The sequence below is a fragment of the Kogia breviceps genome, chromosome 1 (assembly GCF_026419965.1).
Source record: "Kogia breviceps isolate mKogBre1 chromosome 1, mKogBre1 haplotype 1, whole genome shotgun sequence".
NCBI classification, from domain to species: Eukaryota; Metazoa; Chordata; class Mammalia; order Artiodactyla; family Physeteridae; genus Kogia; species Kogia breviceps.
This window is the reverse complement of record NC_081310.1, coordinates 27201664-27226756: the sequence shown is the minus strand read 5'-3', so window position 1 is coordinate 27226756 and position 25093 is coordinate 27201664. Positions and strand designations below refer to the sequence as shown.

The following is a 25093-nucleotide window of genomic DNA, read 5'->3' as shown; positions in this document are numbered from 1 at the left end:
TTCCCTTACGCTTCCTTACTCATGCTCATAGTTTCACCTAACATGTATTTATGAGTTATATCTATTCAGAATCCCTCCTGAGCTCCAAAATCAATTCAACTGCCTACTGGACTTGAGTACCTAATACCAGTAGTAATCAAACACAGTGTAAAAAACTAAATTCCCTTGTCTCCTCTTTCCTCTTCCTTTCTGCCAAAAGTGTTTTCTGCTTCCTTTATTGGTTAACAGTATCATTAAATCTCAGGATCGTCCTTTAATCTTCACCTTTACTTTCACATCCCAAGTTCTTTGCTTCTTTTTTTACCTTCTCTTCTCCAGTACTTTTCTGTTACTAATTTCTCACCTCAATTATTGATCCTTGGTACTACAGCCAGAGGTACCCTCCTGAAATGCATTCAAATCATGTCTTTGATTTCCTCAGAAACCTGAATTAACATTGCCTGAAGAGTAAAGTCCAAACTAACTTGCATAGAATTTATGCCTTCCATGATACATTTTTGGCTGCATATCTTTCTACCAACTCTATCCCCCAAACATACTACTTTCCAGCCAGGAGTGGTATAGAGGTAGGTGGCTGTGTATTTTTACACCACATGCCTTTGTTTATTAGGTTACTTCAGTTTATAAGGCCTGACACCAAATCTCTACTTATTGAAATTCTATTCATGCCCTAAATTTCAGTCAAATGCCACTTCTTCAGTGAAGACATTCCCAGGGGCACTTGTTGGAATGAATTACTCCTTCCTCTGTAGGCCACCTTTACCCCTAGGGTTCATTTCATCCTGCCTTGTGTTCTAGTTAGTAGTTAACGCATTAATCTCTCTCACCTGGTTGAAAGTTCTTTGAAAACAGGAAACATGGCTTCAGTGTTTTGTACAGACAAGAACCTTTCTTTTGTAGAATTATATTGAATAATAAGATAGAATTTGAAAGCTGTGAGGTTACACAGCGGAGTTTTTTCCCCAACTCTGCCTTCTTAGGCACACTTGTTATTTTTTAAACTGAGTTTCCCATCTAGGTACTAGGGCACTGTGCTATAGGAAATAGAAGTGTAAAATTCCATGTGACGTGATCAAATAAAAATGAAGTTGGAATACAGATTGTTAAAGCATAATTTTCTAACTCTTAAAATTTCCTTTCAGAGAGACACATCTCAATTCAAAGGCAGCTTGCTGATCTAGAGAAGTTAGCTTTCGTAACTGAAGGGGATTTTGACTCTGCCAGTTCACTGAACTCAGATAATCTTGATGCAGGTATTTCCATGATTTGAAAATGTGTGTTTTCTCAATTTCTAATGATTTGTCATCTTTCAACAAATGAAAATTTTTCTAAACATAGACTTGTTTATTTTCACTGAAGTAGAGCAGAAGTAAAATAATGTTTTTTTACTTAGGAAATTATAGCCTTCTACATGCAAAGGTGCTATGAGATAAGTTATTTCACAACTTCTCAAGGAAATTACAGTCTCATGGTTATATAAGGGCTTTGTATGCTAAAAGTAAGGAATTGCATTTTACTATGAGTAACAGAAATCCAAAAGTAGTATGGAGGCTTATATTCTCTCATGTAAAAGAAGTCCCAAGGCTGGCAATTTAGGGCTGGTACAGAGTTTCACAATGTTGTCAGTGCCCCAAGCTCTTCTCTTTCTACTTTGCCATCCTTGTGCTTGGATTTCATCCTCAAGATCTCCTCACAGTTTTTTGAAGTAGGCAGAGTATATATATATATATATATATATATATATATATATATATATATATATATATATATATATATATATATATAAAATTGTGCTTATACTTGCCATGTGCTATGTGTGAAAGATATTTGTTGGATTAAAAATTGAGTTATTATTTCTGTATATTTTATTGCTTTAAACCTGGATTTGAGATTTTAATTCTTTTGTATACTGTCAAAGTTTTTATTAAGATACATTACATTTCGAATTAAATAAAACTTACTTAATACATAATCTTTTCAAGAATATGTTAATAAAGAAGGAAGAACTTACAAATTTAGTAATAGGATACAATGGTTGTAACCATGACCTCAGTCTCAGAATAGCAATTATATAGGATCCAGGGTACTCCTTCCACTTCCTTCTTCCATTTTTCTGACTCCACACATTAACTATTTTTGTTGCTGCTAGAGTAGAAGAGTATCAGAGCAGATACTTATGCTCTCTGCCCAGCTCCTAGCCCTCTGGGAGTGTGACAACTGCTGCCTTTTCTCCTGCTCAAAGTACAGAATGACATTCTCTCTGGCAGGCACTTTGGCTGGAGGGGTATCATGTAGATCATCACTTCCTCATCCTCTCTTTTCCCAGTGGCAACAAGGATATCTGCTAGCCACAGAGAGGAGAGTTTTAGGTAAAAAAATAAGTCACTGACCATGTGCTAAAACAACTATTGTTAAGTGCCTGCTGAGGCAGGAGTGACTTCTCCCTAATGTTAAGAAAGATATTACCTAAGGTGTGTGAGTGTGTGTTTTGGGGGGTAAAGGGCAGAGGCAAGAGAGGTTCCCCATTACTTCTTTTGTAGCTAAATTTAAACATGAATAGCTAGTATATTCTCTGCTTTATTAGTTCCTTTTCCTTTAACAGGAAACAAACAGGCTTGTCCATTGTGCCCCAAGGAAAAATTCAGAGCTTGTAATAGTCATAAGCTTCATCGTCACCTTCAAAATTTACACTGGAAAGTCTCAGTTGAATTTGAAGGTTAGTATTTTTGTGCTTGTTAAAAGTGATGTAAATGAAATTAAAGATTTGGTACCAGTTTTGGAATTTTAATGAAAACATAATCAAATATTTTCAGTTTAAAATTATGAAGGATTTATGGCCCTCTTTTAATGTATTTATTAATAAAAGACCATATAGCTCTCTAGGCAATAGATAGATGTGACACCAGTAGTTCAGTGTGGCAAACATTTATTAAGCATCTCTTCTGTATGGTATACCTGCTTGGCGCTGAAGGTCCACATTACTTATTGAACCATGTTTTAATAGATTATACTTTTCCTTTTATATTAGAACAACTACAATTTTACACATATTTTTGAAGATATAATAAATTTAGTAAAACAAGAAAATAAAATAAGTGGTATGAATATTGGAAAAAAGAAGAAACATCTTTTTTTTTCTACTGATGGCTTTAAAAAGCCCGTTAATGAGAGTATTTGGAACAGTGGTGAGATACAAGATAAATATTCAAAATCAGAGTCTCTCTACTCTAGATAAATGGAAATTAGAAAAAAAACAGTTATAATAGTGACAAAAATGACACAATTTGAGGGAGTAAGTTTAATGAGGACTCATATAAAGAAATGAATAAAGTTGAATAACAAAAAACAACATCTTACCAAGTTAAAATACTTCATAGAGACAGTGAATTATTAGATTCTGAGATAGTGAATTATATATTACAGCATTTTTGGAAAGAGATCTGGCAACATTTAAAAAATTTAAAATATTCATCCACCAGGCACTCCCTTTCCTAGGAGTAAAAGCAGCAATTCACAAGGATAGGTGTACAAGAATATTCATTGCAGCAGGTGCTTAGTGACAAAAACTTGGAACTAAAATAAAAGATTGAATAAATTATGGTACATACATACCATGAAATATTATGCAGCCATTGAAAAGAGTATATTAGATCTATACCAGTTTACTTGGAAGGATTTCCATGGTAAACTACTAATGAAAATAGCAATAAATGGGATAAAAACAAAAAGTACCCCCCCACAAAAAGCCCTAAATATCAATCTTAAACATGTATATACTTATATTTGTATTTGATTATATAAGTATAGTCATTGTCAAATGTGCTTATCTGGGGTTTCAACCAGACTGAGTGAAATAGCCATTATAAGACACCCAAAAAAAGAAGCCAGAACTATACCAGAATTATTTTCTTAGATTATCACTAATTACCTAGAGAAAAGGGAATTAGAGACTAATTCAGAAGCTGTATGTCTTATGTTTAATTATTTATAAGAATGTATAGTAGGGCTTCCCTGGTGGCGCAGTGGTTGAGAATCCGCCTGCGGATGCAGGGGACACGGGTTCGTGCCCCGGTCCGGGAAGATCCCACATGCCGCAGAGCGGCTGGGCCCGTGAGCCGTGGCCGCTGAGCCTGTGCGTCCGGAGCCTGTGCTCCTCAATGGGAGAGGCCACAACAGTGAGAGGCCCGCGTACCACCAAAAAAAAAAAGAATGTATAGTAAACCATATTGACTTATCAAAAAAGAAAGATCTCATTTTAATTACAAAGGTCTCTTTTATTTGCTTTATTTAAGCCATTGTTTAATCTTTAGGTTTGGTCTCCCTCCTCCAAGTTATTTTCTCTTTGATGGCTCATAGTATTGCTTTACTCTTTCATGTACATTAGGTTGTTGGGTTCTTTCACATGGTGATCATCTGGTAGATGGTGAACATGATAGATTTTGTCTTTGTGAGCAGGCTTCAAAGTAGTTGGCAAATATGTTGAATAAGATCTGCTGAAGGAATGGAAGTGACATGAGGGAGAAAAAGGCAAGAACGCTTGTGTTTGAGACTTGAGCATCTAGAAAAATGTCCTTTACTGGGATGGAGAAGACTGCATTAGGTATGAGAAAGAAGGACAGGTCCTCAGATTTAGGCATGCAAATGTTGAGATGCATCTAGTGGAGATATCAAGTAGCCTGGAGGCTACATGAATCTAGACCTTGGGGAAAAGGTTTGGGCTAGAGATACATATTTGGGAGTTGTCAGAATATAGATGGTATTTAAAGCCATAAGACTGGGTGGGATAACCTTAAGAGTACATATAGGTGGAAAAAAGTTGTTGTCCAAGGTCTGAGTCCTGAGACACTTCAACATATACAAATAAATGATTGCATGTAAAGTATGAGAAGAAAGGAGTTAAAGCTAACTTAATTTTTGAATTGGGAGTAACTAGAAGGCATTTTCATTCATTAAAAAGGTGAAAAAGAGACCTGGTTCAAGAGGAAATGAAAATTTTAGTCCTTGACAGTAGGTTTTTTGGAGTTCTGTTGTTGTTGGGTTTTTTTTTGTTTTTTTTTTTTTTTTTTTTCCTTGGCTGCGTCACACAGCTTGTGGGATCTTAGTTCCCCGAACAGGGACCGGGGATCAAACCCATGTGCCCCGCAGTGGAAGCATGGAGTCCTATCCACTGGACCGCCAGGGAATCCCGACAGTAGATTTTGAAATAACCAGTCATATGTCTTCATTAGGCAATTGGAAGTAGAGATCTGGCCCTCAGGAATGAGTTGGTAAGAGAGCTATAATTTGGGATTCCTTCTCACAGGGGAGATAGTTGCAATCATGAAAGGCACTACAGTTACCAAGGAAATGAGAAAAAATATATGTAGCACATCATGCATACAGAAAATCTACATTTTTGAGTATGAGAGAGGGAAAAGAATCTGTAAAGAAGATTAAGTAGGAAAGATGGGAAGAGAACTAAGATAGTGCTGTATCATAAATGAAGAAGAGGCTGTATAATGGTAAATGCAGCATAAGGCAAAGAAGATGAAGCCTAAGAAAAAGTCAAGATGGCAGAAAGATGATAAAACTGAGTCCCAAAGAAGCTGACTAATCCAAGGTAACACATATTTTTGGCAGAATCAGATTTTGAACCTAGATCTCCTGTATTTGTTTTTATACTATGTCATATACAGCAAGTGCATAAAACTAAGGCAGTCTCATTCAAATAAATTATGACATTACAAATATAAGAATAATCTCAATTATTCTTATAAAATTTGCTAGTAATTGATAATAATAATTGAATACTTAATGAACAGTGATAGACAAGCAGCAATTCTTCATTCTTCATTCTAGGTTACAGGATGTGCATCTGTCACTTACCTTGTCGACCAGTGAAACCAAACATTATTGGAGAACAGGTAATCACATGGTAGATTTGTTTTTTTTAGATTTAGCTGTCCCTAAAGAAAGTGCAATTTTGACTTGCTTTACGACTAAAATGTGCATATTCAGCAATGAGTTTAAGATTTTGTTTACAAGGGCTTTCAGATTACCATAGTAGGAAAAATATGAAATGTATGAAAGAAGTTGCTCTATTGAACTTTTCATTTTAAAGTTTTTAATTTCAGTCAGATCACCTGCTCTCTTCTGTTCAAAAGGAAAATTAACCCACTTACTAATTTTGGAATGGAGATTTTTAAATAGTAATTTTTTTCTTTCAAAATAAATTTTGATCATGGAATAAGAGCCTTTAATTTCTATGGTTTAGTAAATATCTTAATATGTGTCGATTCATACTCATCCTCCCTATGTTCTTCCTCTTAATTTGTCAAAGGACAGAATGAAGAAACTTTCTGAAATCTTACTAACTTTTTTTAAAAAGTATGTGTGTTTACTTTTAGGATAGATTTGACCTTTGGGAAATACAAATTATAAAATATTTTATAGTGACACTATCCTGAATGCATATTAGTTTGATGGGTCCTCATTATTAATTTTCCTTTCAAGTCACTAAAAAAAGTAAAGAACTGGGGTGGGGGGAACAAACATTTCTTAAGTAGTTAGGATAATGCTTAGTCCATTAACCCTATCTAAGATATTTTGAATATGATAACCACAATGCCATAAGGAACCTTGTGCAATATTCTTGACTATTCTCTCCTTGCTCTATGATCCCGAGTAAATAGGACGTAAGAGTAAAAAGGCATCAAAAGCAGGAAGGAGCTGTTAGAGTGGTATTTTTGTTCTTAGCTAAATAAGGAACTATAAAGTGAGAATTTTTACTTGGAAAAATAGACTTTTTATTCTGTCTCTAACATTTAGTAGTGTGCTAGAACTAGCTCAATTTTCCAGAAATCTTGAAAGCTCGTTGTTAAATGTGGCCATCATCAAAAATTAAATTATATAAACTTAAAAGTAAATAAATTATATTAAAAACAAAGGTAATGAATACTCAACTCACTACTTTCCATTTATTTTACTACATTTTACTTTTACCTGTGCTCTTAACGTTATTTATGTATTCTATATCCGCACTGTGGCAGTGTTCTCTGGTATGATATTGCACATCTCTTCCCAAATTCATGTTCAGTGATGTCACATTGGTAGCTGCAAATGTCACAGTTGTAGCTTGACCTCGGCCATGGTAGAGTACATAAACCACAGACAGCTGCAGACACTACAAATCAGGGCTTTATTTTCCTGGAGAGCCAGTTGCTATACATCTACCAGCACATTGCTGCTAGTGTCATACCGTTTGTGAAGTGCTGCTTATAGAAGATAGAGTACAGTTATTTGCTGATTAGAATGAATGGAAAAAACTAAGAAATTAAACTTGTGGCCTATTGTAAAATAAGATTAAAAAGCATATGTAAATATAGATAAGGAAGTAAAAATCCTTTCAAAGTCACATGGCAAAATGAATACTATCTTCTATATGTTAAACCCTAAATACACTAACATACATAAATTTACAATATTAAATAAACTTTTACTTCATTGTCTTAGTAACTTATTTATGTATTTAAATTAAATACTCTGTTTGATAGATATCCAGTAAAATGGGAGCCCATTATCATTGTATTATTTGTTCAGCAACAATCACCAGAAGGACGGATATGCTAGGACATGTTAGGCGCCATGTGAATAAAGGAGAGACTAAATCCACGTATATTGCTGGTAAGTTGAGCAATCTCATTAACATGTTAATAAGTAAATTCTTAAACAATGGTCTAATTATTCTTTTCAGATATCAAGCAGACAAAATACAGTGACTTAACCAAATCATTTAGTTAACTACAAATCTGTCAGGTTTTGTTTTGTATCTGTGAGACTCCCAACAATATTCAGCTGTTCTCAATTTAACAGATACATTTAATATCTGGGATAGATATTAAATATGGGTAGAAAAAAGTAACTGATGTTCAACTAAATAGAGGTATCTTAATGAAAGACTATAGAATTTTATTATGAATGACGGCTCCTGTACCAATAACTGTGTTATACTTATTATCGAAAAACACTGGAGAAAGGAGGTAGAGTGATATATACAGACTCTATTATCCTGAGTGATACCAAGTTATTAGTAGCTTGTTAATACTGAGACAGTTCCTTTGCAAGAATTAAGAATTAAGCCCTCCTGCCCTAAGGCATCCATTATATGTAATGAATTAACTTCTCTCATATACATATAGAATGGTACTCTGGACCTTTCCTTTAAGAATTGAAAAAAAAGTCACTGAAATAATTATTTGAAGAGCTTAATTTACTCACAGAACCTGGTTTGAGAAAGGCTGATCTTGTGAGATATGTGACTTGACACTTTGTTGAGTATAGAAAGATATATAACACAACACTAGGAAAGATTACTTTTATTTGGCATTGTAGGAAGGGAAATATGGTTCCCATTTAGTTAACATTCTGATAGTAACGTTATCAAGAAATCCAAACATAGAGAATCTCAATTATATTTCCCCCACACATATTACATATGTCTCTTTTCTTAAATATTTAAAGTATATTCACACAAACACATCACTGTTTCATTTGGGTTTATAGCTAAATGATTCTAATGTTTATTAAATGTAGAATAATTTTTTTACATTAGCTTACAGCTGTTTGAATATAATTTGTGATTTAAAATCATAATTATGAGAAAGTGTTCTGAAGTCAAGCACATTCAGGAAATATAGTGACTCTTAGTCATCCATGCCGGCTAATGGAATGTAACTACACAGAGAGGTTAATTTTCTAATGTTTAAATCACAGTAAAATATATTTAGCAACCAACCTATATAAACACAATGTAGTGTTTGATGAGTAATAAAGGTATTTTAGGATTTTGTGCTATCTTAGGTTGATTATTCTTAACTAGGTATACAGATATATTGATGTGCTAGACAGTTAAGATTTTAAGCTGACAAACTTTAATCCACCAAATACGTAACTGAGTACTACTCTTTTCCAGAGACAGTGCTAGGTAGGTCAGTTTGGGGAGATTTTTTTGGCATCTACTCAACTGATTTCATTAACATGAAATATTATAAAGGAAGGTTTTTTTTTAATGTATATTGTTTTTGATATTTAGAATTATTTTGTATTTCACTGGAAATCTTTTTTTTTTGTGTAATTTTAGCTTCTGCTGCCAAACCACCTAATGAAATTTTGAAAGAGGCAGACACAGATGTACAAGTTTGTCCCAACTATTCTGTACCGCAGAAAACAGATTCCTATTTTAATCCCAAAATGAAACTAAATCGGTAAGATAAATTAAAAACAGGATTATGGTATGTTTCAAATAATTACAGATGTACCTTTTCTTAATCTTTTTGTTCTAATATACTGAGACTTAAAACTAGATATAGATTGAAAATCATTTATTTTAGCATTTTCTCAGAATGATTGTTTTCTCTCTTTTTTCTACCAAACCAGTTTCTTTCTCAGAGTAAAATAGGTCTAACTTTATATAATTAAATGAACATGTTGGGCAAGTTGGGCAAGTTTGTGGGCAAGTTTTATTTATAAAATCATTATTCATAGTGAATACTTGTTAATAAAACCCAATTTGATTTGTAGTTTAATTTCACAGGTTTTTAGTTCTTGTACTGTTAAGTAAGGAATATAATATTAGGTCTCTTTCCAAAACAGTTTGCATAGTAAATACGAGCCCCATTTCTCACTATTCTTAAAATAAAATCTACAATGATGAAACCATGGTGCCGTAAAATTATTTGATTGTTATACTTTCTTCTAGGCAGCTAATATTCTGTACACTGGCTGCTTTGGCTAAGGAACGAAAACCTTTGGAATGTCTAGATGCCTTTGGAGCTACTGGTAAGTAATGAAGCCTTTTTGGAACCCCACTTTATCAGATCTGTACAGTATCTTTTCTTTCCCTTTTTTTTTTGTTTAGCCACTTTGAAAACTAAGGGTTTGTTTATATCATGTGAACCTGAAGAGATTTTTTTCCCAGTTTTATTGAGAAATAATTGGCATACATCACTGTACAGGTGTACACATTTGAGGTGTACAGCATGATGATTTGCTTTACATATATTGTGAAATGATTACCACAGTAGGTTCAGCTAACATCCATCATCTCATGTAGATACAATATCATAAGAAGAAAAGAAAGAAGAAAAAAATATTTCTCCTTGTGATGAGAACTCTTAGGATTTACCCTCTTAACATTCCTATATACCAGTGTTACCTGTACGTAGTCATCATGTTGTACATTTCATCCGTAGTACTTATTTATCTTATAATTGGAAATTTGTACCTTTTGCCCACCTTCTGGTACAGTATCTTTTCTTAGGAAATTTATATGGATATCGTATGTAGCAAAATATTTTGATATAAAAAAAGATCCAAGGTAAATTTTTTTATTGTGGAAAATTTTCAAATATATACAAAAGTAGAGCATATAATAAATGAATTCTTTTATATCCATCACTCACTTCAGAAATTACCAATTCATACTCAGTCTTGTATATGTATCCCCATGCACTTTCCCTTATACCTCATTCCCCCATTCTATATCCCCATTATTTTGAAACAAATCACAGATCATTTCATCTGTAAATATTTCAATGGGATATGTAAAAAACAAGGACTTTTAAAAATTAAAACCCATATACCATATCAAACAAAAAATTAAGAATAATTCTTTAATATCATCAAATGTTTAGATATGCCTAATTATTTCATAATTTTTTAAAATTCAAATCAGAATCCAAACAAAGACTATATATTTCAATTGTTTTTAGTATGTCTCTTAAGTCTCTTTTTAATCTTTATTACCTTCCATCATTTTGTGTGTATGTGTGATAATTATTTGTTGATATAAGAGGTCATTTGCCCTGTAGAGTTTCCCAGAGTCTAGATTTTTGCTGATTGCATCACCATGGTTCATATAAGATGAACCATCATGTGGTTCCTCTATCTCTCGTATTTCTGTAAATTGGCAGTTGGACCTTCAGGTTTGATCAGATTCAGATAGGATTTTTTTTTTTTTTTGCAAGAATACACATTTACTGTGATCAGTTATCAGTTGGTGTTTGGTTGTCTCTTTTTTGTGATGCAGTAAATATTGCTTAGTCATTAGGCAGTGGGGTACGGTGAAATTTTAAAGATTGAGAACATTTTTCCCAAAAGGACTTAACAGTAGAGAAAAGATAATGGAAAAAGTAGAAAATTTCTAAGAAGCCACTTGTACCTAATCCATGTCTTACTTCTTAAAGGTTATAGGAGTGTATTCTTGGGAAGTTTGTACCAATAGGATGAAAGCATGACTTAGCTCTCCTTAAGTTCCTCTCCTCATGGAGAACTAGTGGTTGAAAACATGGACTGTGGAATCAAACTGGCTGCATTCAAATCCCAGCTTTATAACATGGCAGCTGTCTAACCACAGGAAATTTATGCTTCAGTTTCCTCATCTATCTAAAGGAAGGGTACCCACCATAAAATAATGTGAAGATTAGGTAAATTAACATATGTAAAGAAATTGGAACAGTGTCTGGTATATAGCAAATGCTATAAAAGTATTCAGTATCATCATTATTGTATTATTACTACTTCTACTGCCATCATCATCATCATTAGTAATGTCTCTGTAAATATGGTAAATGTGATGAAGTAGTGATTTTAAGCTGATCACATCCTCTGAACCAGTTGGATTTTTTGTTTTTAATATTTGTTTGTTTATTTGGCTGGGTTGGGTCTTTGTTGCAGCATGCAGCATATTCATTGTGGCATGTGGGATCTTTTGTTGTGGCACTCATTGTGGTGCGCAGCTCTTCGTAGCAGCACGCATGTTTCTCTATAGTTGTGATATGCGGATTTTCTCTTCTCTAGTTGTGGCGTGGGCTCCAGAGCACATAGGCTCTGTAGTTTGTGGCACACAGGCTCTCTAGTTGGGGTGGGTGAGCTCAGTAGTTATGGTGCGTGGGCTTAGTTGCCCTGCAGCATGTGGGATCTTAGTTCCCTGACCAGGGATTGAACCCACGTCCCCTGCATTGGAAGGCAGATTCTCTACCACTGGACCACCAGGGAAGTCCCACCAGTCGGATTTTAAATTTGAATCAATTTTTACTCCTTTTCCTGCCACTGTCCCCACATACACTCAACCACCAGATCTGTTCTAATTTTTCTTTTGTATTATGACTCATACTCCTTTTCCATTCCATATCCACCAGTGTAATGATTTTTAGCAATATCTCTCTCACCCAGTCTGTCTTGTATGCTATTGCAAATAGCCCTTCCTCTGAAATACTGAATTGATAAGTTACTTCTCAGTCAAAAAAATCATGCATTTTTATTGCCTAAATAGAGTTCAGCTTCTCAGATTGCAATTTTTTTAACATCTTTATTGGAGTATAACTGTTTTACAATGGTGTGTTAGTTTCTGCTTTACAACAAAGTGAATCAGTTATACATATACATATGTTCCCATATCTCTTCCCTCTTGCATCTCTCTCCCTCCCACCCTCCCTATCCCACCCCTCTAGGTGGTCACAAAGCACCAAGCTGATCTCCCTGTGCTATGCGGCTGCTTCCCACTACCCATCTATTTTACGTTTGGTAGTGTATATATGTTCATGCCACTCTCTCACTTCGTCACAGCTTACCCTTCCCCCTCCCCATATCCTCAAGTCCATGCTCTAGTAGGTCTGTGTTTTATTCCCATCCTACCCCTAGTCTCTTCATGACATTTTTTTTTTCTTAGATTCCATATATATGTGTGAGCATACGGTATTTGTCTTTCTCCTTCTGACTTACTTCACTCTGTATGACAGACTCCAGGTCCATCCACCTCACTACAAATAACTCAGTTTCATTTCTTTTTATGGCTGAGTAATATTCCATTGTATATATGTGCCACATCTTCTTTATCCATTCATCTGTTGGTGGACACTTAGGTTGCTTCCATGTCCTAGCTATTGTAAACAGAGCTGCAATGAACATTTTGGTGAATGATGCTGGCTGTGGGTTTGTCATATATGGCCTTTATTATGTTGAGGAAAGTTCCCTCTATGCCTACTTTCTGTAGGGTTTTTTATCATAATGGGTGTTGAATTTTGTCAGAAGCTTTCTCTGCATCTATTGAGATGATCATATGGTTTTTCTCCTTCAGTTTGTTAATATGGCGTATCACGTTGATTGATTTGCTTATATTGAAGAATCCTTGCATTCCTGGGATAAACCCCACTTGATCATGGTGTATGATCCTTTTAATGTGCTGTTGGATTCTGTTTGCTAGTATTTTGTTGAGGATTTTTGCATCTATGTTCATCAGTGATATTGGCCTATAGTTTTCTTTCTTTGTGACGTCTTTGTCTGGTTTTGGTATCAGGGTTATGGTGGCCTCATAGAATGAGTTTGGGAGTGTTCCTCCCTCTGCTATGTTTTGGAAGAGTTTGAGAAGGATAGGTGTTAGCTCTTCTCTAAATGTTTGATAGAATTCGCCTGCAAAGCCATCTGGTCCTGGTCTTTTGTTTGATGGAAGATTTTTAATCACAGTTTCAGTTTCAGTGCTTGTGATTTGTCTGTTCATATTTTCTATTTCTTCCTGATTCAGTCTCGGCAGGTTGTGCATTTCTGAGACTTTGTCCATTTCTTCCAGGTTGTCCATTTTATTGGCATACAGTTGCCTGTAGTAACCTCTAATAATCTTTTGTATTTCTGCAGTGTCCGTTGTTACGTCTCCTTTTTCATTTCTAATTCTGTTGATTTGAGTCTTCTCCCTTTTTTTTCTTGATGGGTCTGGCTAATGGTTTATCAATTGTGTTTATCTTCTCAAAGAACCAGCTTATAGTTTTATTGATCTTTACTATTGTTTCCTTCATTTCTTTTTCATTTATTTCTGATCTGATCTTTATGATTTCTTTCCTTCTGCTAAATTTAGGGTTTTTTTGTTCTTCTTTCTCTAATTGCTTTAGGTGCAAAGTTAGTTTGTTTATTCAAGATGTTTCCTGTTTCTTAAGGTAGGATTGTATTGCTATAAACTTCCGTCTTAGAACTGCTTTTGCTGCATCCCATAGGTTTTGGGTCTTCGTGTCTCCATTGTCATTTGTTTCTAAGTATTTTTTGATTTCCCCTTTGATTTCTTCAGTGATCACTTCGTTATTAATTAGTGTATTGTTTAGCCTCCAAGTGTTTATATTTTTTTACAGACCTTTCCTGTAATTGATATCTAGTCTCATAGCGTTGTGGTCGGAAAAGATACTTGATACGATTTCAATTCTCTTAAATTTACCAAGGCTAGATTTCTGACCCAAGATATGATCTATCCTGGAGAATGTTCCATGAGCACTTGAGAAAAATGTGTATTCTGTTGTTTTTGAATGGAATGTCCTATAAATATCAATTAAGTCCATCTTCTGTAATGTATCATTGAAAGCTTGTGTTTCCTTATTTATTTTCATTTTGGATGATCTGTCCATTGGTGAAAGTGGGGTGTTAAAGTCCCCTACTATGATTGTGTTACTGTTGATTTCCCCTTTTATGGCTGTTAGTATTTATTTGCCTTATGAATTGAGGTGCTCCTATGTTGAGTGCATAAATATTTACAATTGTTATATCTTTTACATGGATTGATCCCTTGATGATTATGTAGTGCCCTTCTTTGTCTCTTCTAATAGTTTTTATTTTAAAGTCTATTTTGTCTGATATGAAAATTGCTACTCCAGCTTTCTTCTGATTTCCATTTGCATGGAATATCTTTTTCCATCCCCTCACTTTCAGTCTGTATGTGTCCCTAGGTCTGAAGTGGGTCTCTTGTAGACAGCATATATATGGCTCTTGTTTTTGTATCCATTCAGCCAGTCTGTGTCTTTTGGTAGGAGCATTTAATCCATTTACATGTAAGGTAATTATCGATATGTATGTTCCTATTACCATTTACTTGTTTCGGGTTTGTTCTTCTAGGTCTTTTCCTTCTCTTGTGTTTCTTGCCTAGAGAAGTTCCTTTAGCATTTGTTGTAAAGCTGGTTTGGTGGTGCTGAACTCTCTCAGCTTTTGCTTGTCTGTAAAGGTTTTAATTTCTCCATCAAATCTGAATGAGATCCTTGCTGGTTAGAGTAATCTTGGTTGTAGGTTTTTCTCCTTCATCACTTTAAATATGTCCTGCCACTCCCTTCTGGCTTGCAGAGTTTCTGCTGAAAGATCAGCTGTTACGTTAGCCTTATGGGGATTCCCTTGTGTGTTATTTGTTGTTTTTCCCTTGCTGCTTTTAATATGTTTTCTTTGTATTTAATTTTTGATAGTTTGATTAATATGTGTCTTGGCATGTTTCTCCTTGGATTTATCCTGCATGGGACTCTCTGTGCTTCCTGGACTTGATTGACTATTTCCTTTCCCATATTAGGGAAGTTTTCAACTATAATCTCTTCAAATATTTTCTCAGTCCGTTTCTTTTTCTCTTCTTCTTCTGGGACCCCTATAATTCAAATGTTGGTACGTTTAATGTTGTTCCAGAGGTCTCTTAGACTGTCCTCAGTTCTTTTCATTCTTTTTTCTTTATTCTGCTCTGCAGTAGTTATTTCCACTATTTTATCTTCGAGGTCACTTATCCATTCTTCTGTCTCTGTTATTCTGCTATTGATCCCATCTAGAGTATTTTTCATTTCATTTATTATGTTGCTCATCGTTGCTTGCTTCCTCTTTATTTCTTCTAGGTCCTTGTTAAATGCTTCTTGCATTTTGTCTATTCTATTTCCAACATTTTGGATCATCTTTACTATCATTATTCTGAATTCTTTTTCAGGTAGACTGCCTATTTCCTCTTCATGTGTTAGGTCTGTGGGTTTTTACCTTGCTCCTTCATCTGCTGTGTGTTTTTCTGTCTTTTCATTTTGCTTACTGTGTTTGAGGGTCTCCTTTTTGCAGCCTGAAGGTTCGTAGTTCCCATTGTTTTTGGTGTCTGTCCCCAGTGGCTATGGTTGGTTCAGTGGGTTGAGTAGGTTTCCTGGTTGGGGGGACTAGTGCCTGTGTTCTGGTGGATGAGACTGGATCTTGTCTTTCTGGTGGGCAGGTCCACGTTTGGTGGTGTGTTTTGGGATGTTGGTAGCCTTATTATGATTTTAGGCAGCCTGTCTGCTAATGGATGGGGCTGTAGTCCTGTCTTGCTATTTGTTGGGCATAGGGTGTCCAGCACTGTAGGTTTCTGGTCGTTGAGTGAAGCTCGGTCTTGGTGTTGAGATGGAGATCTCTGGGAGATTTTCGCCATTTGATATTATGTGGAGCTGGGAGGTCTCTTGTGGACCAGTGTCCTGAAATTGGTTCTCCCATCTCAGAGACACAGCCCTGATGCCTGGCTGGGGCACCAAGAGCCTTTAATCCACACGGCTCAGAATAAAAGGGAGAAAAAATAGAAAGGAAAGAAAGGAAGGAAGGAAGCAAGGAGGAAAGGTAGGAAGAAATGAAGGAAGGGAGGAATTAAGAAAGGAAGGTAGGGAGGAAGAAAGGGAGGGGGGAGGGAGGAAGCAAGGAAGGAAGGGAGGAAGGAAGCAAGGAAGAAAGGAGGAAAGAAAGGAAGGAAGAAGAAAAATAAATTAGGATAAAATAGTTATTAAAGTAAAAAACAATTATTAAGAAGAAAAATTTTATTAAAAAGAAAACAGTTCAGTCAGAACCCTTGGACAAACGGTGAAAGCAAAGCTATACAGACAAAATCTCACACAGAAGCACACACATACACACTCACAAAAAGAAAAAAGGGGAAAATAATAACATATCTTGCTCCCAAAGTCCACCTCCTCAACTTGGGATGATTCGCTGTCTATTCAGGTTTTCCACAGATGCAGGGCACACTTCAAGCTGATTGTGGAGCTTTAATCCGCTGCTTCTGAGGCTGCTGGGAGAGACCTCCCCTCTCTTTGTTCACACAGCTCCTGGTGTTCAGCTTTGGATTTGGCCCCGCCTCTGCGCGTAGGTCGTCCAAGGGCGCCTGCTCTTCTCTCAAACAGGACGGGGTTAAAGGAGCAGCTGATTCGGGGGCTCTGGCTCACTCAGGCCGGGGGGAGGGAGGAGCACGGATGCTGGGCGAGCCCGCGGCGGCAGAGGCCAGCATGACATTGCACCAGCCCGAGGCACGCCGCGTGTTCTCCCGGGGAAGCTGTCCCTGGATCCCGGAACCCTGGCAGTGGCGGGCTGCACCGGCTCCTGGGAGCGGAGGTGTGGAGAGTGACCTGTGCTCGCACACAGGCTTCTTGGTGGCGGCAGCAGCAGCCCTAGCATCCCTTGCCCGTCTCTGGTGTCCGCGCCGACAGCCGCGGCTTGGGCCCGTTTCTGGAGCTCCTTTACGCTGCGAGCTTAATACCCTCTCCTCTCGCACCAGGAAACAGAGGCAAGAAAAAGTCACCTGTCTCTTTGGCAGCTCCGCGCCCGTCTCTGGAGCTCCTTTAAGCGGCGCGCTTAATCCCCTCTCCTTGCGCCCCAGGAAGCAAAGAGGGAAGAAAAGGTCTTTTGCCTCTTCCGCAGCTCCAGACTTCTCCCGGACTCCCTCCCGGCTAGCCGTGGTGCACTAACCCCTTCAGGCTGTGTTCACGCCGCCAACCCCAGCCCTCTCCCGGCTTCCGACTAAAGCCTGAGCCTCAGCTCCCAGCCCCCGCCCGTCCCGGCGCATGAGCAGACGAGCATCTCAGGCTGGTGAGTGCTGGTCAGCACTGGTCCTCTGCGGGAGTCTCTCCACTTTGCCCTCTGCACCCGTTACTGCGCTCTCCTCTGCGGCTTCGAAGCTCCCCCGTCCGCCACCCGCAGTCTCCACCCGCGAAGGGGCTTCTAGTGTGTGGAAACCGTTCCTCCTTCACAGCTCCCTCTGACTGGTGCAGGTCCCGTCCCTATTCTTTTGTCTCTGTTTATTCTTTTTTCTTTTGCCCTACCCAGGTACTTGGGGTGTTTCTTGCCTTTTGGGAGGTCTGAGGTCTTCTGCCAGCGTTCAGTGGGTGTTCTGTAGGAGCAGTTCCATGCGTAGATGTATTTCTGATGTATTTGTGGGGAGGAAGGTGATCTCCGCGTCTAACTCTTGCGCCATCTTCTCTCCGCCCTCTCAGATTGCAATTTAATATCCTCTGTAATCGGACCCAACCTACTTTTTCAGATTTATTTCCCAGCGTTTTCCCTGACACAACTTCTCTCTCTCTTTCTCTCTCTCTTTTTACATTCAATAAAATGTATTAAATGTCTATCCTAGACTGGGTACTATATACATTTCTTGATAGTGGAATCATTTTTTTTCCCTCCAGTTTTATTGAGATATAATCAACATATAACATTGTATATAAGTTTTAGATATACAACATAATGATTAGCTATATGTATATATTGTAAAATGATCACCAAAAAAAATTAACATCCATCACCTCACAGTTACAGATTTTTTTTCCCGTTTTTATGAGAACTTTTACGTTCTGCTTTCTTAGTCACTTTCCAATAAACAGTACAGTATCATTAACTATAATCACCCTGCTATACATTATATCCCCAGAACATATTTATCTTACAACTGCAAGTCTGTACCCTTTGACAATATCCACCCAGTTCTCCCACCCTTCCAGTCTCCATCTCTGGCAGCCACAAATCCGATCTCCATTTCTGTGAGTTTGGTTTTTTTAGATTCCACTGATGTTAGATCATACAGTATTTGTCTTTCTCTCTCTGATTTATTTCACTAAGCATACTGCCTTCAGGGTCCATCCATGTTGTCTGAAATGGCAGGATTGCCTTCTGTTTTATGGATGAATGGTATTCCACTGGGTGTATATATATATACTACATATTCTTTATTCATTCATCCATCTGTGGACACTTAGATTGTGTCCATGTCTTGGCTATTGTAAATAATGATGCAATGAACTATTTTTTTTACCTGAAATCACTAAAACTATCATTTAAGTAAGATCTTCTAACCCTTTTCTTTTTAATGTGCCTTGGTAAACTTAAATCAAGCTCATAGCAGTCATTTTGCATGTTTCCCCATCTCTTAAAACGTGGATAGGGACTTCCCTGGTGGCGCAGTGGTTAAGACTCCGCACTCCCAATGCAGGGGGCCCAGGTTTGATCCCTTATCCAGGAACTAGATCCCACATACATGATGCAACTAAGAGTTCGCATGCCACAACTAAGGAGCCCACCTGCCACAACTAAGACCCAACGCAACCAAATAAATATAAAATGTGAACATTAGAACTTACTTCACAAGCTTGTTATAAGAATAGGAAAATATATGTAAAGACCATGACACATAGTAAATGCTAACTTTTTACATTTATGAAGCACATGTAGGGAGAAGATGGTTAATACTTCCTATAAATAGGGGTTTTTCTACTCCATATTGGCTAGGCTTGTGTCACCATCTCTCACTGTGTAGTGAATGCCCCTTATGACTCAAGTCCAATAGGAATAGAAAGCCTGTGAGAAGGGCCCTCTTGGTCTCAATTCCTCTTGGTCATTTGCTTACACATACAAAGTTGTTCTTTTTCATTCACAATGATGCTGTCGTGCAGTATTTGAAAAGCACTGATCCAGGAAAGTTGTTTTCATATTTTGGTGCATTAGGGTAAACTTCAGCAGGAGAAGTTCCAACTACCCATCTTCCCTTCAAGTAGAGTAATTGCACTCTTACTTATATTGTATATTGGGTTTCTAAGATTTTGTTTCAAAGACGTATTACATTGTAGAAAGAAAGAAAAAAAAATCCTACCAAAGCCCAAATAAAGAACATACATGGATATTTTATTTGAACATGGATTATAGAAAAGTTTTTTACAAACTATTAATGGAAATCTGTTGGACACATTTTCTTGTGGTAAATTTTCTTCAGAGGCATTTTAGTGAGAAAGTAGAAATAAGAATTATTTATGAAAGTATTAAGATTTTGAAAGAATTGTTTTTGTTATTTATAAAATTATATTCTTTATTATTATTATACTACTTTTATTCTTTATTACAATTTAAAAACTCATTTTTCCTCCAATTTTTCCCAAGGGATAATGGGATTACAATGGGCAAAACACCTTGGAAATGCAGTCCAGGTTACAATTAATGATTTGAATGAAAACTCTGTGACGTTGATTCAGGAGAACTGCCATTTAAACAAATTGAAAGTGGTGGTGGACAGTAAGGAAAAGGAAGAGAGCGATGATATTCCTGAAGAAGGAGAGGAAAACTTTGGTAATATTAAGGTGACCAAAATGGATGCCAATGTACTGATGCATTTGAGATCTTTTGATTTCATGTAAGTGAAAAAAATTGTGTCACTTTCTAAACTGACTTGGATTTGGCAGGAGGTGGGGTAGGGAGGGGGCCGTTAAAAATTAACATAGTTTGTCACTGTTTGTTTATTTAAATTAATACAGTTTTTTGGCATTGGCCTAAGGAATGCAGTAAGAACATTTTCTAGCATTTGAAATAAAATGCCTGGGCATGACAATTTCCTCTAAGCCTGATTTATTTTTACATGTCTAACATATCATATGATCATTTTATTGCTTACTTTAAAAACATAATTATGTATTTAAAATAGATTTATGAAGTCCTTTTGAATTCATGGAATGTAGTCATTAGAAATAATGACAATGGTATTATTTTGGATACAAGTATGATTTTAAATATGTCTATATTCTTTCTGATTTTAGACACCTAGATCCTTTTGGAACATCTGTGAACTATCTTGATTCTGCATTCAGAAACATAAGAAACCTTGGCATAGTGTCAGTGACTTCTACAGATATCAGTTCTTTATATGCCAAGGCACAACATGTTGCCCGGCGTCACTACGGCTGTAACATTGTCCGAACTGAATATTACAAGGAGCTAGCAGCCAGAATTGTTGTAGCTGCAGTGGCAAGGTACCAAATAGCCAACAGTATACCTCGTCTGGGTATATGATAAAAAGAAATAATATTACAAGAAGTGTTTCATTCTTCAAAATATGCACGAAATACAAATTCCATATTCCACATATGTAATCTTGATTTGTTTGGTAATCTTATGTTATCTGTTAGTATTTGATTTAAAAGCTTGTGCCTAAAATAGTTTACTCTTCAATTTAAAATGTTATTAAAATAAAGTAGTAAGAAAGAAAATATTGAAAGTTAATTTCAAATCAGTTTATTTCAACAGTGTAGGGGACAGCACCATGAAAAGGGAAAGTAAAGACTTGTTTTTAGATTTAGAAACTAGCATTTTTTAATGTCCATTTCATCTTTTATTTATGTAGTTTTAAAAAATGGCTTATAAACTTGATTCAAATCAATACATACAAAGTTTTAGTTTAGAACTGTAGAGGGAAAACTACGTACATAAACGGTGTATCAAGTAGAATTTAATCCAAAAGTATATAAAAGTAATAATGGCAAGGACTTTGCTTATTTATTTTTCACTGACTGTTCAGTTCCTGCATGTAGTTAGTACTCAATAAACATATAGTTTAGAGGAAGCTTTTATAGAAAAAAGTAGATAAAAAGAAAGAAAGATGGTTGTGATGACAAGAAACAAAGTGACACTGAAAACCAGAGACTAATGAGAAGATTTCATAAGGGAAAATGTGTAGTTACTAAAATTCTGCCAAGCATCCTATATATCCTGTGTTTCAATTTGTGTAGAAGTTATAGTAATGATCTTTTAAAATCACTGCTACTAAGAATTGAATTTTCCTTATTTTCCTATAACCCATCAATTTGTTTCAATTTGTGTAGAAGTTATAGTAATGATCTTTTAAAATCACTGCTACTAAGAATTGAATTTTCCTTATTTTCCCATAACCCATCCATAGTTTACTGTCCAAGTTAGTATTGTCAGTATAATGCCAAACAAAGGAAAATGATAAGCTCCCAAAATAACTTTAAAAAATTTTTCCAGAGCTGCAGCCCGATGTAACAAAGGCATAGAAGTACTGTTTGCAGTGGCTCTGGAACATTTTGTATTGGTTGTTGTGAGAGTTTTGAGGGGGCCTACTTCCGCAGATGAAACAGCCAAGAAGATTCAGTACCTAATCCATTGTCAGTGGTGTGAAGAGAGAATTTTTCAGAAGGATGGTAATATGGTAGAAGGTAAATTCAAGTTCTTTTGACTGTATATTCTGTTTATGTATAAGCCTCCAATGAATAAGCCTTTATCACATCCCTAATTATACATATTGTTGTCCTTTGATTTTAAAGATTACAGTGCTAACTTTATTTCCTATACTGGATTTCCTTTCATCAACAGACAAGACATTCGTGTGAGTTCATTAAAATCATTTACTCATCATAATTTATGCTCTCTAGCCCTGCCCTCTGTTGAAACATCTAGAAATAACCTAGTTTCCACTGTCACTAATTTTAGGAACATTAAGTCAGATTACCTCTTTGTCTAGGATGTTTCAAATCATTAATTCTATAAAAATAATTTTCATGTTTCTGACTGAATATAAAAGCCATCAGTTATAAAATTCATTCAGTAAAACATCTATTGAGCCTCTACTATATGCCAGGCCTGGGGAATCAAGGAAAAAGATGTGGCTTGTGCCCTCATCAAGCTGTTTCTATTTTGCTTTTCTGGGACATAGAGTTGCCCATTGTTTTCTTTTAGGTTCTTGGCATTTTTTAAATATGGATTTTTAAGAACTCCTTAATATACCAGAGTTTAACCCTTGTGATATAACGACAGTTGCAGATATTTTTTTCTCATTTTGTCACTTGTGTTTGCATCTTTTTTTTTTTTTACCTTTTCACGCAGAAGTTTTTCATTGTTGCTGTTGTGAAGTTAATCAAACTTTTAATATACTCGATTTTGTCTGTAGTTGAAAAGAGCTTTCCTATCCTATATTATTCAAGGAAGGTTACGTTTCATTGAATAGTTCACCTCTTCACTGATTTGAGACTACCATATTTATCTTATACTAAAATCCCACATGTATTTGAGTTTGTTTCTGGATTTTCTATTCTTTTCCAGTGGCTGGATGTTCATACACCTCTATCCCACTGTTTTGATTACAGAAGACTTTTAGTGTTGTTTAATATCTCTTAAGACAATCCCTTCTCATAGCTCTATTTTCAGTGTTCTGACATTGGATCCTTTTTTTTGGCTTAACAAAAAATAAACAAACCAGTTGGTGGTTTATCTTGATCACATTAAGGAGGACAGAGATTGTTATGGTTTTGAAGCTTCCTAAGAACCCAGTATGCTTTTCTTTTGTCCAGGAGTTAATACTTTTGTTACAGTGTTAATTGATAGTAGGAATGGAGGGCATCCTGTCATGTTCCTTGTTTTAGTTCCCTCTGGTGCTTTCTGATTCATACTTGAATCTGAGATACTATCATTTATCATGTTGAGAAATGTTCATTTACAATTTTCATTTCATATCATGTTCATTTACAATTTTACTATGTTTTATCATGATGTTGAATTTTGTCACGTTTTTTCCAGCATCTGTGGAGGTGATTATATGGTATTTCTCCTTAGATCTATTAATTTGATTAATTGTAATAAAATTTCCCAATATCAAATCATTCTGACCTTCTAGAATAAACTACTGTCAGGAAATATTCTTTTATTATGGATTCTGTTTACTGAATTTTAAACGGAGTTCTGTTTCAATATCATAAGATGATATATAGTTTTCCTTTTTAGAATAATTTTGATTGGGCTTTAGAATTAGTTTAAATTCCCTTCAAAAAGAATTTGGAACTTTTACATTGTTTTCAATGCTTGGGAACAGTTTAGCTAGCATCAGAATTATTTGTTCACTAAAGGGTTAATAGTATTCACTCAGCTTTTCTAATTTATTTGCATAGAGTTGAGCCAAGTGATGTCTAATGATTCTTGCTAATTTCTTTGGTTTCTATGGTTACATTCTCCTTATTTTTTAAAGTTTTAGTATTTGTCCTTTCTGCCCTTTTCTCTTAACTATATTAGATACTGATTTATCTAGTCTGTTATTTTCTTAATGTTTACTTTTATAGTAGCAAATATGTGTATGTTTCTGTAATTTGGATTTATCGGTTTTAAGTAATATACTTTGGCTTTTTGGTAACATAAATGAGGTAATAGCCTGCCATTTTCCATTTTCCCTTCCTAATTTTTGTCCATTGTACCATTTTTATGTTATATGTAACATTTATATTCTATTTTGCCAGTATAATCCACACATTAAATATATTCAGTGCTCATCATCAGTGTTCTTGCCATAATTTCTTGAATTATGTATTGGTTGGCTAAATTTAACTTTCTGAGTTTAGTCAGGAGGGAGTCATGGGGAAAATACTCCTTGATTTCTTGCATGTTTAAAGCTCCCTGTTTATAGCTTTATACTTAAAAAGTTTAAAGAGTTTGAGTGCCTTGTCGAAATTGTTTTATTGTCTTCTATTACTGAATATTATTGTAACTTTTCCTTCTTTTATATGACATAATTATTTTGCCTGGCTGCCCAAAGGAATATTTATTTTTGAAATACTATGTTCTAACCTTATTTTTAGGATCAGTTTTCCTAATCATGGCAATCCCCTTTCATCATGTAGCTTCAAATATCCTTTCAAGAAAGCTTTCTTAAATATTTTTTAATTCTAATATTTGTCTTACCTTGTACTATTATGCGTGTACTCTCTTCAACCTGTCTTCTTTAACTATCATTTTATCTAAAAATATTCATATATATATTTAATTGTTGTATCATCTTTGGCTCTTTTGTCATTATGAGATGTCTGTCTTTATCCCTGATATTTCTTATCTGAAAGCTTATAGTCTGATATTAATTTAAATACCACTCTCATAGTTACTATTTGCATAATATATTATTTTATCCTTTTAGTTTCAATCTGTAAGTGTCTTATTAGATCTTGCTTTTTTATCTAATCAGATTGTTTCTGCCTTTTGATGAGAGTGTTCAGACCATTCAGTAGTTATTAAAATGTTTGGCTTTTCAGCACTTTTACTATTTGTTTTATATGTATCTTGTCTTCTGTGTTCCTCCTTTGCTGCCTTCATAGTGTTAAATATTTTTTTACTGTGTCGTTTTAATTAATTCCTCTGTTGGTTTCTTAGCTATGTTTTTTCCAGTTATCTTAATGGTTTCTCCAGGGATTATAATATATACCTTTAACTTACCTTGATCTACCTCAGGTTAATACTGACT

General features: G+C 35.6%; 1 protein-coding gene across 3 annotated transcripts in view; it reads left to right on the top strand.

Moving 5' to 3' along the window:
• Positions 1-25093, top strand: part of TRMT1L (tRNA methyltransferase 1 like) — a 186295-nt gene that overhangs the window by 147529 nt on the left and 13673 nt on the right. For all 3 annotated transcript variants that reach the window (XM_067029575.1, XM_059076627.2, XM_059076639.2), the window contains exons 2-10: positions 1143-1253; positions 2603-2716; positions 5839-5903; positions 7533-7662; positions 9119-9242; positions 9737-9816; positions 19966-20215; positions 20616-20828; positions 21841-22031. In XM_067029575.1, coding sequence (XP_066885676.1) covers positions 5847-5903; positions 7533-7662; positions 9119-9242; positions 9737-9816; positions 19966-20215; positions 20616-20828; positions 21841-22031 — 1045 coding nt within the window. In that variant the 5' untranslated portion in view covers positions 1143-1253; positions 2603-2716; positions 5839-5846. The remainder of the gene's footprint in view (positions 1-1142; positions 1254-2602; positions 2717-5838; positions 5904-7532; positions 7663-9118; positions 9243-9736; positions 9817-19965; positions 20216-20615; positions 20829-21840; positions 22032-25093) is intronic.